General features: G+C 52.7%; 2 protein-coding genes across 6 annotated transcripts; one reads left to right on the top strand and one right to left on the bottom strand.

Annotated features, from left to right (window-relative positions):
- Positions 1–9: 9 nt before the first annotated feature.
- On the top strand, positions 10–15,636 carry LOC140903420 (uncharacterized). Of its 3 annotated transcripts, none has more exons than XR_012156242.1 (2): positions 10–288; positions 12,661–15,636. XR_012156242.1 is itself a non-coding variant. In XM_073324712.1 (2 exons), the coding sequence occupies exon 2, from the start codon at positions 1,075–1,077 to the stop codon at positions 1,750–1,752; it is 678 nt and encodes a 225-aa protein (XP_073180813.1). In that variant the 5' UTR covers positions 12–288; positions 1,058–1,074; the 3' UTR covers positions 1,753–4,160. The 3 variants fall into 3 exon arrangements, 1 of the variants encoding a protein (XP_073180813.1); XM_073324712.1 differs by lacking the exon at positions 12,661–15,636 and adding an exon at positions 1,058–4,160 and having other exon boundaries at positions 12–288; XR_012156243.1 differs by lacking the exon at positions 10–288 and adding an exon at positions 9,934–10,263.
- MADCAM1 (mucosal vascular addressin cell adhesion molecule 1) lies at positions 6,019–15,632 on the bottom strand. Of its 3 annotated transcripts, XM_073324710.1 has the most exons (5): positions 14,539–15,630; positions 11,380–11,634; positions 9,928–10,245; positions 7,990–8,682; positions 6,019–7,321 (listed from the first exon to the last, which is right to left on the bottom strand). In XM_073324710.1, exons 1-5 carry the CDS (start codon positions 14,588–14,590, stop codon positions 7,179–7,181), a joined length of 1,461 nt encoding a protein of 486 aa, XP_073180811.1. In that variant the 5' UTR covers positions 14,591–15,630; the 3' UTR covers positions 6,019–7,178. The 3 variants fall into 3 exon arrangements, with proteins under 3 accessions (XP_073180811.1, XP_073180810.1, XP_073180812.1); XM_073324709.1 differs by having other exon boundaries at positions 7,267–8,682; positions 14,539–15,632; XM_073324711.1 differs by lacking the exon at positions 14,539–15,630 and having other exon boundaries at positions 7,267–8,682; positions 10,924–11,458.
- Positions 15,637–16,245: the final 609 nt, after the last annotated feature.

Raw genomic sequence — 16,245 nt, 5'->3', positions numbered from 1 at the left:
TTTAGTTCTGGTACCTTCCGTCCCTATGTCCCTGGGACTGCGGTGAACCTTGGCCCCGCACCCCCGGGGTCTACATCCGGCCACACCCCGGAACAGCCTCGGCTACCATAGTTAGTGTGGGCAAATGCCCCTTGCCTAGCAACGGGTATCTAAGGACGCTGACCTCTGACCTGGGTTTCTCTATCCGGTGCCCTTTGACCTCTTCCCTCGCGAAGGAAGTCGGGTGGGGGCGTGTGCTGACGATCTCCTGAGTTAGCGCGGTTCCTGCTCCCGGCCTGGCGTGCGCAGGTAATGCGGGTCCTGTATTGCGGGGAGGGGGACCCCCCCGTGCTCTGGGCGGGGCTGCAGGTTCTAGGGTCCCCCTACGGTTTGGGAGGGTGTGTAACGGGCCTGGGCTCGGCCCCCTTCGGCGGGAGCTGTGGGAGGGAGGGGGCTGGGCTAATGGGGGGCTGAATCCCTCCAACAGTTGCATGCTTGGGGCGGGGCTGTGAGGGGAGGATGCGGGTTACTCCTTCCCGCCATGTGGCCCGCCCAGACAAAGCCCGTCCACCAGGTGGCTGGGCCTAGCGGGTAGAGCAAGCGATGGAAGCAGGAGGCCTGGGTTGTTGTCCCAGCTCGGGCACTGTCTGACCTTTCTTGAGCTCTCTTGCCCCGTGTGTATAATGGGGTAATCTGAGCTAACCGGTGTCGTGAGAGGGAAGGGTACCAAGGAAAGGGCAGCGTGTGGTTAATGAGAAAGCATGTGCTCACACTTCCTCCTCCTCCCTATGTTCTGCATCCTCTTTCCCAGCTGTTCCTTTGATTCTCCCACTCCCCCCTTCTTTCATGATGCCTCCTGCCTTTGGACCAACTCACTATTCCTGTGCCCTCCTTCAGAGCTGCTTCTGTCATTAAATCTCTAGCACTGATCACTGGAATTTCTAACAGCCTGAAATGATGCCCCGTAATTGCCTGCGTTAGACTGGAAGGCCCTCCAAGTGGGGACCTTGCCTTCTTTCATGCTCCGTAAAGTGCAGAGCAAGCACATACAGTGTTATATAAATCCTTGCTTTGCCAGGTGTGATCTCCAACATCATGGAAGCAGGGAAAAGCTCTCCAAAGTCCCCAGTCAGGAGAAAGCGGAAGCGATCTCAGCGGCTCCTCAGCCGTGCGGCTGTTCCCCTGGAGTTCTACCGCTGCAACATCTGCAAGAAGGACATCAAGCACCTCTCCAACTTCCAGGAGCACCAGCGCATCCACACAGGCGAGCGGCCCTACCACTGTGAGACCTGCCAGAAGAAGTTTATCCGCTGCGCTGACCTCATTAAGCACCGCCTGGTCCACTCAGACAGTCGGCCCCACTGCTGCGATGCCTGTGGCAAGCACTTCAAGCTGGCTGGGGACCTGGCCAAGCACAGCAAGGTCCATTCGGACGAGGCGCCCTTCCAGTGCGACGTGTGCGCCAAGCGCTTCAAGCGCACATCCTGCCTCATCAAGCATCTCCGCATCCACACCGAGGAGAAGCCTTTCAAGTGTTCCCAGTGCAGCAAGAGGTTCAAATGGGAAGCCTCCGTCAAGGAGCATCAGCGCATCCACACAGGCGAGAGGCCTTTCAAGTGCGAGCGCTGCCCCAAGAGCTTCACCCACTTCTCCACCTTCCTGCAGCACAAGAGAACTCACCAGAACCAGAAGCAGTTCAGCTGCAAATGCTGCTCCAAGTCCTTTAACCACAAGTCCAACCTACTGAAGCACCAGCGCACGGTCCATGGCTAGGAGCGTGCACAGTCTTGGGTCCTGCTTCCGTGCAGCTGTGATCAGTCTAACTTGCTTAGGCTGCCCCAGTCTTGGAGTCTGCCCATACTCTGAGCGAGGCTGCGAATGTGCTGAAACCCAGCACAAAAGCTGGGCCTTACGGAAGGGAGGCAGAACCTTGAGTATGTGTGATAAGGAGCCTGGGGTTTGGAGCAGCTCCAGCGCCATGCTGGTTATAGTGGTCCCTGATGACCGGGAAGCTGCGGGCAGTGGCTGTGCACAGATGATATTGGTACAGCTGTACTGGTGCAGGAGCTGCTATCAGATGGCTGGACTCTGGCTCACAGCCTGACCAAAGGTTCCCTTGTGATCCCGCTTCTTAAACACCCTCCAGGACGGTGACACTTGCTAATTTAATCCAGGACAGAGGTCTTCCGTGTTCCAAGCTCAGATCTGAGCAGAGCGCTGCTTAGCCATGCTGCCATCTGTCCCACAGATGCAGCTGGTCTTTCATACACTACACTACAAACTGCAGCGGGCCTCTTCGCTTCTGCTGCCTCTGTTTATCCCCCCATCCCCCTCATCTTGGTTTCAATGCTGTAGGAATGTGTCTAGTGCACCTGAGGTTTGGGTGAAGGGAAAAAGGGCTGATAGGGCCTGGTGTTCCACCTTCTGGGGGCGGGGGGCTTGTTTCTGACTGGATGCATCTGCATTATCATGATTCCATGCACTCTTGAGACAAATACCAAACAGAATGGTTTCCAGGAAGCAGCTGCATAGTCTGCTTGATGGAGAGTGTTCTTGGGACTACTCAGTTACTGTAAATGCTGCCTGCAGCTGCTTTAAATCATGAGCCTGTCAACGTCATGTTTCTTATCACGCACCTACCTCAATGTGGCAGCAGCGTCTTCTGGGTGGAATTCTGTACCATGTCCCTTAGAGGCTTTCGCTGTAATCTGTCACTGTAGTTCAGTTAAGCTCATCCACCTTACTGTGTTCTGCAGTGATGGCCAGACCTTGCAAGTAAAGAAGGTCCCCACCTCCAAGAATCTTTGATCTAATGCTTTATTCTCCAGGGAGCGGGCGTTGGACCTCTACTTCCTGACAGAAGAAGGGCTGGAGAGCAAACTTGAGAGGAGTGTATGTGCACCGCTGGAGATTTTCCCTCTTTTCCCCCAACACGCCCACCTCCCAAGGAGGGACGGGCTCCAGCCCAATGACAGCGTTTAACTGAGTATTTTCTCGTGGTCACTAATAAACAAGCTCATAAAGTTAGTTCTACAGAATTGGGCCAGCATAACTCATTCTGCCTGCAAATAGGGACGTGAGGGCTACTAAAGGGGGTTTTAAACAAAAGCATCAAAGGAAGACAAAGGATTGCTTGATTCCTACCCAAAGCTAGAGCAATGCAGGGGTCTGATGACAGCTACAACACAGCCCCTCTGTGCTAGCACGGGGGCCTGGCTTGTAAGCACAGACGTGCAGCTGGTTTCTGTTTTCTGTTCTGGCATTTGGATGCCAGAGTTAGGACTTTACCAGGGAGGGAAGTGGTCCATTCTTCTGGAACCAAAAGCACTGCTCTGAACCAAATTGCATCAGTGCAGAGACAAAGGTGCTTCTTGGCTTCACCAAAAGCACTGAGGTCAGGGAGCGGCGTACGCCACTACTGGATTGCCCTTCCAGTGGTGTAACCATCACTCCATTAATCATGGCAGAAAAGTGGGGTGTTACCTCTATAAACCCTGAAGTTTGTAATTTTGGTGTAAAACAGTCTTCAGACTGGCAGGGGGTTCCCAGAAGGCATGGGACTTTTCAGCCACAGTCAGGATAGGCCAAACACTGGCCTTTCAGCTCAGCTGTTCAGGGCAACAGTGCCGGTCATAAGTGTGCAATAGTCCTAGTCCAGTTCCAAATGGATCACACAGAGACTGCCCCACAACATGCCATGGGTTGAGTCAGCTGCCCTCTACCTGTGAGAAGTGGGTCTTGAGGTGGAGTTGGGGTATGTTGGGAGGCTGGTGCTAGGGAAGCTTTTCGGCCGCCTGCTCTCTGAATAGAGGTTTCATTGTCCAGCGCTGTTCACTTGAAACAGCAGCCCAGCAAACATCTCCGATCAATCTCCCTCCCAGCAGGCAGGGATCAAAAGTCTCCTCGTACTGAAAGAAAACTTAAATGGAGCAGCTGGCAACTGGATGGTGTTGCCCTTTAATCTGCTTTGTGGCAGCAGAACGGGTCCGTGGCAGTGGCCCATGAGATGTGCCAGCAGCAGGCAGGCTGGCTGTGCTTTAACAAGAAGCCTGTTACCGAACATGAGGCTACCCTTGGTTGCCGCTTTAAAACAGCAGTTTGTGCAGGAGCCGGAGGAGGGGCTCTTTGAGAATGTGCAGGGATTTCTGTTTCGTTTTTAAATAAAGGTGGTTTGTTTTTTTGCTTGTACATTCTGAACTCAAAGCAACAAACCTTGGCTGCTAATAACTGGGAACATGGCAGCAGCCTGCAGTCTTTCCACCTTAGCTAGGACTTCATCTGCTCTTGTGCTACACAGGGCTGGGCCAGGGCAGTGTTTGGAGGGGAGACCTTTAGGTAACACACAGGAACTGGTGCTGATTTTAGGAGGGAAGAGCACTTCCCGCTGTACCCCACTGCAGCTGCTACGGCTCACAATCAGAGGGACTACAGATTGCTAGGGATTTTTTTTTTTTAACTGCACCCATTCTGGTTGCTGAGTACACAAGCTGTGAGGCCTTTGTTAACCCCAGTATCCTAGCTTTGATTCCAACCGGGGAAACTATATTCTGATGCATTAATATCCCCTTCCAGCTGGATGTGTGGGAGATCTCCTTTCCTTTAAGTGGGGGTGTGTGGTTGCTGCAGGTGGTGGGTTCCTGAGCAAGTTCTGAGTCTGGTATTTGTTCAGTGGAGCTGGGAGGTCAGAGAGCAGAAGGAGACTCCACCCGCCCTTGCTGGGACTTCCGACACACACAGAGAAGTTGCCACAGAGCAGTGATACTTTTCCGAGAGCAGGGCCCGGAGAGAGGCGTTCTCTCAGGCACAAGGAACAGAGGCAGGAATGGAGTGCTTAATTCCAGACATGCAAGCCCCAAGCTGTCACTTTTCCTGCACTACAGAGAACTTTGAGATGGGCTGTAGCCAAGTTCTTTGCAAAGGGATCTTGTCCCTTTCTCCTGTGTCCCCAACCTGCCCCTAACCTTACCAGGGAGGGGAGCAGCTCTCTGTTCTGGCCCTCTCTGGCCCCTTTCTGAAGTCCTGGCCCCAGCCACCAGATGTGTGGCCCGTAGCCTGAGTGACAGCTCTGAGTGCTGCAGCTGCAAGGAGAAACTGGACCAGCTCTGCCATGGCCAATGACCCAGCTGGGCTTTCTGTGCTTCCCCAAGGTGACCTACTGGGCTTCATACAACACCACAGCTTTCCCTGCATGGACAAAGCCACACTCACTTCCTCGCTTGGCAGCTGCTTCGGCCACAGTCATCCCTGGCTGAGCACAAATGCTAGGCCTCCTGCAGGAGTAGGAATGTGAGAGTACTGACCCTACTAGGCCCAGGGCTGTTCCACCCTGCCGGGCAGGAGGAGGACTAAAGCACCTATTGACCGATTAGGACTAAATGGGCTTGTTTCTGTGATTGCTCCTTTATCTCTGTCCTTGCTTCCCGTGCCCCCTGACAGGGCTTGAGCCCAGCAAGCAGGAACCTAAGTTCAGAACAGCAGCGTTTGCTCTGGGAAGTTTCCCCAGGGGCCATCAATGGCAGCCCAGGCCCCAGCCTTGGGGATTTCCTTGCTGAGATGGTTACATGTGAACTAGTGGAGAGAGACGTGCTGCTGTGTCATAAGGAACTGAGACCTCGGGCTGATGGGAGAGGTCGGGAGTGTGTGGAGCACAGGTGGCGTGGTTCTGTTTGTTGGACTCAGGGAGAGCTGGTTTTTCTCGGTAAGGTGTTTCTGGGATTCCCATCTCTCTCGGATCAAGGGAAGCATGCCTCTGCTTCAGCCAGGAGAGCCAGGTGTGCCGTTTTAGAGCCATCAAGGCAGCAGCTAATCAGCTAACTGCAATTTGGTGCCTCTTGCAAATTTTGATGGCACCCATTAAATCCGGCTGAAGTCAAAATGCCCACAGGAATATACTCATGGGGCGATTCTGCGAGCAGCTCTGTGCCTTCCCTGCCCCCATCTGTGGGGAATACAAGCATACACGTGGCCCTGCTGCTGCAGGCAAACAGTAGGGCCAGGGTAAAGAGAAGCAATACTTGCCAAGGAAACCACTACAGGGAATATGTAAAAATAGATCTTTATTAGAGCAGCAGATCTTACTATATAACAGAAACTCAGTGAACACAGCAGGTCTACTGCATTATCAACATTTAATACAGGTTATTTACAAGCAGCCAGCTTGGATAGATTACAGCAGTTGGGAGGAGTTTTAGGACATTTTAAATACACAGATAAGGATGGGATGGAAACTGAAGTCAGTACGGGGGCTGGCGCATGTACGACCTTGGTGTGGAAGGAACCCAGGCAGCTGCCCCACAGCCCTCTCCAGAAGGAGTTGCCACCCCGTCTCAGAGCGACAGGCTGAGGCTGCAAAGTATCAGCGCAAAGAAACCCAGGGCCTAGAGCTGTAGGAGCGGTACAGAGCGGATAGTTCGTCACTGTTGTGCATTTGCTTAAAGTCTCCACTCAGTTCCAAGGGGCTAAGGCTGAGCATATTCTCACCTAGTCCCTCCCTAGCCAACCCTCGATGCACCTGGAATCCCCCCCCCCACACTTCTCTTCCTCACCCCCACTGGAAAAACATAACATACTTAGGAACAAAAACAGGAGCAACTGACCCCAGAGAGTTTGAAATAAGAAGCCAACATCAAAATGAACGAGGCAGATCCAGAAAGGGATTTCAAACCAATCCCACAGGACATGTTACTGGCATCTCCTCAGCCGGAGGCCTCAACCAAGGCAAAAGTTTTCAATATACCGTGAAGAGGAAATCCAGTGGTCTGTTTTAGAAACTGCTGTACCCTGATACCTGTGACCTGTTCATCTCCATTGGGAAGCTCTTGTCTGAGTCATGTGTTAGTCACACAGGTGTGTCTGTAGGAGCCAAGTCTCAGCAACTACCTGCATTTTGGACCAAAATGCTCCCACTGCACTTGAAACTAGAGGGAACCACGATGCCAAGGAGTGAAGTGGAGGAAAGGAAAGAGACTGGTCAACCTACAGTTCTGCTCAGCTCTGCTGGGCAGCTTTCAACTTGGCCATTTACCCAGCTCTCCCAGCAGTGGCCCAAGCATCAGACAGCTCCTCCACTCCTGTCTCTGGACAGGTGCAGTCCAAGAGGCCTAACTGGGTCTAATACCAAGCTTTCTGTAACAACGGGCAACCTTGTCAGTGGAAAGAGGATGAATGTTCAAAACGAGTCGCGATGGGGCCACAGGCACCTAAACGCTGTTCCCCTTAGGGCTCTTCATGCCCGGTGGGTGGAGTCGTCTCCACAGGCGATATGATGCAAACGCTGTGACTATCAGGCCCAGGAGAGAGCCTGCCGTCCCGACCGCGATGGCAGAGTCAGTGCTGAAGATAGCTGCAAAGAAGAGACAAGAGAAATTGTCAGTTGCCGTGCCTGAGCCTTTAGCGGGGCTCCATCTCAACAATCAGCAAGTATAAACATCACAGCATGGGTCGTGCTGTCTTAAGCTTCCTTTGCACCAGCGGGTGGTTCTCCAGCCAGCCACCAACAACAGCTGCATCTTCACATCTCATGGGCCCCCAGGGCCAGTGGCACTGATCAGCAGCCTCAGCAGAGAGGATTTAATGGGCTGTCTAGGCTAACAGGCTCGTGCCCAGAGATTGATCCCTCCAGCCCCGGGTTAGGGCACATGGGCAGGGAAACTTGCACAGCCTCTGCCCGTGTTATCCTAGTGCCTGTGGATGGACTTTCAGGGCAACCCAGCAACTTTCCCCCGCCATTATTCACTGCAGCGTTCAACAACCAAGAAGAGCGGGTGGCTAAGACCCGTGTAATGCTTGGCCCTTGAACACACGCGCGCCGCCTCTCCCCCCACCACTGGGTTTGGTCAGAGGGTCATGCTGACAGAAGCTGTAGTTTGTGTTCTGGTGTTCCTGTGGGAGTACAGATCGGGGGAGGAAACAAACAATCACAGGGACGCCGACGCCTCCTCCCTGGGCTGGCCTGCACCTCCCCACAGCGACCAACCACGCCTGACTGCAAAGCCCTTGGCAGCCACTCACCAGTAGACACAGCGACGTTCAGGCTTGCCACCTGGAGTCTCCTGCTCAGCATGACGCATTGATAGATCCCTTGGTATTCGAGACCCACACGGTCAACTGTCAGGGTGGATTTGCCCTCGGATGCCTCCTCCTGGTACTGAGACAGCGCCACAGGGGTTTTCACCCACTTGATGGTAACATTCTCACCACACTCTGCCTCGCATATGATCTTCAGGGCTTCCCCGGTGGTCCCTTTAGGAGGGACAGGCCAGATCAGAAGGTTGCAGAAAGACTCTGTTCTGGGGCTCCGGCCACCAGTGGCTTTCCTGGTCAGGGTGCTCTCTGTGCTAGCCACATCCCCTGCGGTGGGGCTCTCTGGCGCAGAACTCAAGCCACTGCGGGGGCTCCAGTCTGTTGTGGCTGAGCCTGCACTGGGGTTCTGTGAAGCCGCCCTGGACTCGGTGGCCAGGGTCTCTGTGGTCGCCAGCCAGTGGACAGAGGTGGCTTTGCCACTGGGCTTATGCGATGTGACAGTGAACTCTGGGGTAGGGCTCTCTGCAGAAGTCAGTTCTGTGGCGGAGTTCCCTGTAGTAGCCAAAAGGCCAGTTGTGGGGCTGCAATCAGTAGCAGGGGTCTTCTCTGTAGTAGCCAGAGACTCAGTTCTGGGATTCTCTTGGCCAGTGACTGACTCAGTTGTGGGCTTTTCTGCTACAGCTGTAAATAGAAGGTTTCGATTAGTCTCTTGATGCTCGGCTACAAATACACCGTGCCCTTGGCCTTAAGGTGCTGTGATCGTGCAAGCCAGGTAGGTGGCCCTCTGACCACGGCTGTCACCAAATAATCCTCCATCCCCTGGGAGGGGATTGAAGTGGTTGCTGGCTCCCTCCACCCCTCTGAGCCCAGCTCCAGAGATATGGCTGTGTCAGAAACCTCAAGCCCTATCCCCTGCTTTGCTCTCCCCTTCATATATGCCTCAGACCCCACACAGGCATCTTGTATGCCAGCTGTGTGTGGGCTAAGGCGGGATCCTTGGGATTAGGGCCCTAGACAGGGAAGAGGACTAGCACACATGGGGCCCTTCCCTTGATCCCTAACTCCACAGTGTGGGCTAGAAAGAGGACTCAGGAGAAGAGTATCTGGGGCTAGGACAGAGGTGGGCAAACTACGGCCCGGGGACCAAATCTGGCCCGCGGGGCCGTCCTGTCCGGCCCTTGAGCTCCTGGCCAGGGAGGCTAGCCCTATGGCCCCGCCCCTGCTGTTCCCCCTCCCTTCCAGTTACGCCGCTGTGCAGGCAGCAGGGCTGCGAGCTCCTGCTGCTCTGAGTGGCATGGTAAGGGGACGGCTGGGTAGCGGGTCTCGGGGGGCAGTCAGGGGACAGAGTGCAGTTGGATGGGGCAGAGGTTCTGGGTGGGGGGCGGTAAGGGAACGAAGGGGGTTGGATAGAGCATGGGAGTTCCAGGGGGCCTGTCAGGGGGCAGGGGGGTTTAGATGGGGGTGGGGTCCTGGGGCCCAGGCTCTTTGGGGGGCACAGCCTTCCCTACCTGGCCCTCCATACAGTTTCTCACTCCGATGTGGCCCTTGAGCCAAAAAGGTTGCCCACCCCTGAGCTAGGAGGAAGGATGCATGGGGTGGGATAACAGAATGAATCAAGAAGATCTGGTGGGGTAAAGGGGAGGTGCCAGGATCTGAGAGGAAGCAGTGCATCTCTCCTGGAGAGCTGGAAGCATTTAGCAAAAGGTCCTCACATGGGTGGATTCAGGCCCATTCAGCTTGGCGCTACCCTGGTTCCCATGCTGCCTAGGGCATCACAGACCACACAGAGTTCATATTAGCAGCATGGAAGCAGGAGCTTTTTTCATCCCCAGCAGACAAGTATTGCAAGTGACATGGGGAAATGGCTGTGGCAGAAGTTGCACACCCACCATGCTAAGATCCCTAGCTCAGGTCTCCAAGACTTACCTTTTGTGCTGACAGTTACCGCTGTGTCCTGGTGGAAATGCCTTTCTGACGGCAAGAGGAGCACCACCTCACACCTGAACTCGGTGCCCTCGGTCACCACCTCCCCTGGGACCTCCAGCTCAGAGTCATAACTGAACAGCTCCTCGTCATCAGCCGCTTCTTCAGGGTCTGGGCTCTCCAGTCTCTGGTCCCCCCGATACCAGCTCAGAGTCAAGGAGCCAGGCGGATACACCTTGCTAATAGAGCAGCGGAGATGGGCTGGCTGCCCAGCCACCAGCTCCTTTGGTTGGGTTTCCAGCTGCAATGTATCTGGAAGAGCTGAGAAAAGAATGGCAGGTGAGGAACGGGCTTCCTAGCTACATCACCTACCATGGAACAGAGCGCCCAGGGGGATCAGGGCCGGGAGTGGCCAATGCTTGTAAGAAACTTGCCCCTTCTGAGGATCCCACCCACTGACGTCAGGTGTGAAGTGCACGTACTGTCAGGTGTGGCATCTGCAGAGACTCCATGCAGAGGGGAGTGAGTGGGATGCAATCAATTCCTGCCCTCTTCCCCTAACGATTCATCACAGAGATCAGTCCTGGGAACAGTGGCCAATTTCTGATCCACTCTAGGAGCCACAAAACTACGTTCCTGGCCCATTTATACCATGGCCGCATCTGCCAGAGGACGTCCATGCAGTGGGGAGGGCCCTTCAAGTCAGACCTTGAACCCCAGGGCCTGATTTTCAGAGGGGCTGGGTACCAGCAGCTCCCATTGCCTCCAGTGGCTGCTGTGGGTACCCCTCACCTCTGAGAACCGGGACCCTGATCTTAACTGCTCTCTTGCCCTGGTTTGTGGCCGTCCTCCACCCCAGAAGGGGCTGCATTTTAGTGATTAATCCTCATGCTTCTGGACATAAACTGATCATCAGCTGGGCCAGGAAGAATCCTAAGGTACAGGATGGCATAATGAGATGTGTTCTGAAGGCTTGGTACCTTCCTCAAAACATTCTACCTTGGTCAGTGTCGGGATACCAGCTGAGATGGACCATTGGCCTGCTAGTGTAGCAGTCCCAATGTTAGCTGGATTCTGTGAAGCGGGGAGGGTGGGAGATTGGGGGCCTGATCCTATATCATCTGCAAAGCGACAGCCATTCACGTGCCCCTTATCTGACGTTTGTTGCAAATAGCTCTGGAGGCAACAGGAACTGAAAGGGATGCAGGGGGAAGTGGTTTTCTTTCATTCTGAAGTCTTTGTGAGTTGGCAGTACTTTTCGTGCAGGGTTGGTTTGGCTGGTTCCCCAGCACGGTCGGTCAGTTCCTCTTGTTTGCCTGGGTCAGAAAAACCCCAGGCCAATGTGACGGTAAAACCTCTGTTTCAATTGGACTGTGTCCCCTTTGGGCTACAAGGTGTTTGGAGTCTAGACTGTCATGCAGCTGGTGGGTAACTGCATCGACCTAGGGCACTTACAGTACACTTGCAGGTTGGTTGACCCCTGGTAGGACTTCCCTTGGCAGTTCCCAATGCAGAACTTTGTGCCCTCCATGGCTGTGGCAGCATTGGTGATGAGCAGGAGGGTATAGGTGGGGGTGGAGATGATGTTCCCCAGGTTGGTGTCCAGCCCTTTCCACTGGGGCTTCCCATCTGGACAGTCCAAGGAGCAGTTCAACTGAATGGATCCTCCAATCTCGACCAGTGGCTCCTGGGGCAGCACAGTCAGTTGGCCTGGGTGGAGGGGAGGGAAGGGGGAAAGCAGCAAGTGGAGAAAACAAGGGTCATTCAGAGAAGCGCAGTAAATACCCAGCGCTAGCTAAGGCAGCTGTTCCCAATGGAAAGGGCAGCACAGACATGGTGAGATTTTGAGTTCAGTGTTCTGGTTTCTGAGCCACTAGGGTGCACTCAGGTCACCTCCACAATCAAGAGGGCTGGCAACTTTTCTTGTTCCGCTTTTAAAGCGGAGATGCTCCCATAATCACAGGACTCATGGAACTGGGGCTTTTTCAAAAACACCCAATATCACATGACTTGCCATAAAATTCTGCAGATGTAGCAGATCTGAGGTGAAATTCTGGCCCCAGTGAAGTTAAGGGTAATTTTGCCATGATCTTCAAAAGAGGCAGAATGTCTCCCTTTCACTCCACTTCCCCTCTTTGCGTCGTGACCTCAAAAACAAAACTGCACGCAAACATTCAAACATCCCCTCAGACCTTCCAGAACAGCAAGTGTTTGTTCCTGGGTTGTTGGCTCAGATTCCCCCTCCCCACAACTGTCATGCAATGCAGTGGCAGGTTTCTTCCAATTCAGAGGTGGCAGCATTTCAGTGCCGATCCACGGGATCCTTCAGGGAGGAAAGATGCCACTATAGTGGAAGGACTGTAACTGCAGACGTTTCCAAGGGATGAGATTTTCCCTGTAACACAGCCTGGGTTTAACTTCATCTGAGTCTCTACTTCCCACAAAGATTTTACAAGTGGTTCTTAAAAAATAAGGCCAAACGCCGGTCATCCTCCACTGGTTAACCCCTGCTGCTGCTGGCACTGCTCTCCTGGGAGCCAGGCAGCCAGGAGGAAGTAGGAACAGGCTGCCAATCAGAGGTGAGCCATACGAATCCCACATTCTGGTTACTGTGTTTAAAGACAAAGCACTAAATACTTTATTTTAATTCAATCCAGATGATTTTAACCTTGGTTTGTCAAAGTAAGAAAATGACACATGCATTTAAAAATGTTTTTTGTTACAAAACCACTGCAGATATTAAAGAAGAGAATGAGGAGGGATACCTACAGAAACAGGAGCTTGCGTGACTGACTTGGATTGAATTTGTACATCAAACTAGAGACTTTCATCTCAACGTGCCCTGCCGACAACACTGCTGAAATGCAGCCACCTCTGGGGTGCATAGCAAACAGCGTGGAAATTTTGACAAACCACAAATCGCGACTGTTCTGAAAACGACCCAAGGATCTGTAGTGTCTGTGCAAAGACCAAGAGGGCAGCCGCTTGCTTTTTAATGACTCACTGGAGTGGCCCAAAAAAGAACAGGAGGACTTGTGGCACCTTAGAGACTAACAAATTTATTTGAGCATAAGCTCATCGTTTCCCATTTTCCCCAGCAGGCTGTCAGCTCATGTACTATCTCGGCCAGACCCTCAGCTGGAGTAAATTGACCCAGCTCCTTGAAGCCAATGGAGTAACAGTGATTTATACCAGCTGGGGATCTGGCTTTAACTCTCTGCAAAGGCAGTTCCCAAATTTCTGTCCGTGCAGTACTGGTGGTCTGTGGCGCACTTGCTGGTTACATGGCTCTGATTTCCAGCTGCTCGATGGCATTGCAAGTCAACTAAAATACCCCCAAGGCATGATGGTCAGAGGTGCTGATATTTAGCAGTTGCCACAACTTCAGTTGAAGGGGTGGGTACTCAGCACCTTAAGTCAGCTCCTAAATGCTTCCCTAACATTCATTTTCAATGTAGGTAATGGCTGCAGTGTCCCTATGCTAACTCAGTGATGAAGAACGGGGGGAGGCAGGACCGCAGGTGATCATGAATGGGAGAGGCGGCGTGGGCAACGGCACATGGGAAGGAAGAGGGCCCATGAGCCCAACTGTCTATTACAACGTGGTCCACCTTATGAAAATATGAGCGCCCCTGCTCTACAGCCGCCTGGGATGTGGTTTGTATGAAGGATTGTCTCCAAAGGAAAGCTGTGCAATAAAGCCATCTCATTGCCTCTTTCGAAAAGTACACCAGCACTGGCCCCGAATGTGGCAGCGAGACTGTGGTAGCCATTGGCACCATTACGAGAGTATTAATTTCCAAGAGCGCTTGGCAGCCTTGTGTGCTCACGTCACTGATGCTGCGTCGACCTGTCTATGGGCCAGTATACGTCCGCTGATGTAGAAATTAGGCTCTGAGCTATTTGTATTGTTTTAAGAGCTAAAATAAACGTTCTCTGAGATTCAGATGTGTCGACATTTCATTCGAGACAAAGTCAAAGTCTGGGGGACAAACTGATGTGTTTTTTCCCTCCTGTTCTGAAAGCTCAAGCTCAAATAAATTGGTTAGTCTCTAAGGTGCCACAAGTCCTCCTTTAGTTTTAACAATGTTTAAGCTTGGAGAAAAAATGAATCAGTGACTTACAGATCTACGTGCAATGGAGGTTCGTGGAGAGGGGGCATCAGAAAGGAAGTGGGATTATTATTTGTATTACCAGAGTGCCCAGGACCCCGGTAACGAACCAGGAGCCCACTGAGCCCAGCACTGTATAACCACAGAAGAAAACACAGACCCACGTGTACCCAAGGATGGAGACAGCTCTGTTAACAGAGTCCCCTCCTGAGCACCCCAAGGCTAGCACAGCCAATCCAAACTGGGCACAGAGCATCGCACACAGATCACATCTGGACAGAGCCACAGCTGCTCACCCAGACACACCAGGCAGCAGAGCTGATACTGTTGGCAGAGCAGTTGTGTAGCGTACAGCAAAGAGGGAAAACTTCAAAGCAGCAGCCAGGACCAGCATGGAGAAATAGCTGAAAAGAATAGCTCAGCCCTTTGCAAAGGCAGGGAACCCCCAATCCCTCCAGCCCCGAGAGAGCCTCAGGTCTGCTGTGGTCTCCAGGGAACTTACCGCTGCAAGTCCAACCCAGGCTGAGGAGCAGGAGGAGAGGAGTTGGCTCCATTGCTGTGGCTACAGGGAAGTGTTTTCACTCCGGCTAATCTCTTCTCTGACAGGGATCTGCAGGGGCAGCTGATTCTTAAAAAACACCAACCAGCTGGATGGACTCTGCCTGGGGCTGGTCTCTTTCTGCCTAGAAGTCCCATCCTCACGCATCTCTTAAAGACTTAGGTAGGAACCGCCCCCTGATAGTAAGCACCATCCATCATGACCTTGCTGGTCAGCTGGGAATTTCCAGTGGGGAATTTTAGCCTTATGGTAAAAATGGCTTTAACCCCTAAATACTTGGCTCCACAGGCTAAGGATCCTGTTCTGCACAGACACCCCCAAAATCACAACTGCCTCCTACAAGGCAAACAAATGCGAACCTGCCTGGGTTGGACGGGGGAATTACAGGACATGGGAAGATGCCTTGTGTCTCCCAAATAAGCACCTAGACCCTATAAACATCTCCATACAAACCCCGTCCACACACTGAACCCCCTATGTGACACCCACTCCTCCCACAACTATGTTACTCCCCTCCACATTAGATACGTGTCTATGCATTTACTCAGTGTTTCACCCCACTCCCTAACACACCGTCCTATATGCTCTCTTCCACCCCCTCCTGCCACAGACATTTACACCCCTGCATACAGAGAGATGGGCGTACACTGAGAGGATGAAAATCCTGGTCATGCACTGGACTGGGCCCAGTGCTGGGAGTCAGGAGACCTAGGCCCTATGCCCTGCTTTGCCAGTGACCGCAGGCGAGTCACATCCCCTCACTGTGCCTCAGTTTCTCCATCTGTAAAATGGGGACAATGGTAAAGCTCTTTCAGATCTATAGATGAAAAGCCCTCAGAATTATTAATAAATTCTCTGATCTGAAATGCTTGTGTGTCCAAAAAGCAGACAGTCCCCTTTCCCCCACCTACCTCAATTTCACAAGAGCACTGGGATCCTCAAGACTTCAGTGACACTGAGGTGTACCTATAATCAATAACCAGACATTTATTCGCAAAAAGAAAAGGAGGACTTGTGGCACCTTAGAGACTAACCAATTTATTTGAGCATAAGCTTTCGTGAGCTACAGCATCCGATGAAGTGAGCTGTACTCACGAAAGCTTATGCTCAAATAAATTGGTTAGTCTCTAAGGTGCCACAAGTACTCCTTTTCTTTTTGCGAATACAGACTAACACGGCTGTTACTCTGAAACCAGACATTTATTGAAACCCAGCCACCCAAAGAGCCATGGGTGCTCATAAACGGGTTACAGATGGTACACCCAGGAATTGCTTTTCCCAGCCCTGAAATACAGATACCTCTGGGGAAGAATACATCAGTACTGCATAAACCAGTTATGGACAGACTGTAGAGAACACGTCCAGCTCATTACAAATCAATGGGATAAGGGGTGAGCCCTTAAAACAAGGGACAGCAGGTCACCCGTAAGCTCCTTCTGCAGGAGGTGTTTGGGGAGGCAGGATGTAGGAATTCAGCCCAAGACCCTGGGGGATGAAACCCCTTTGTCTCAGTATCTGGAAGCCATGTTCATGGTTGCTCCCAGTTCTGAGCCCAGGTAATGTGTCTGGGGAAGAGATCCTCCAAGGACTCAGAAGTGCCCTCGTTGTTCCAGGAGCGCCAGGGGACAGCAGGAAACAGACTGGTTGCTT

This window comes from Lepidochelys kempii, chromosome 25 (genome assembly GCF_965140265.1).
Source record: "Lepidochelys kempii isolate rLepKem1 chromosome 25, rLepKem1.hap2, whole genome shotgun sequence".
Taxonomy (NCBI): Eukaryota; Metazoa; Chordata; order Testudines; family Cheloniidae; genus Lepidochelys; species Lepidochelys kempii.
The sequence above is the reverse complement of the archived record's forward strand: the minus strand, read 5'-3'. Positions and strand labels throughout refer to the sequence as shown.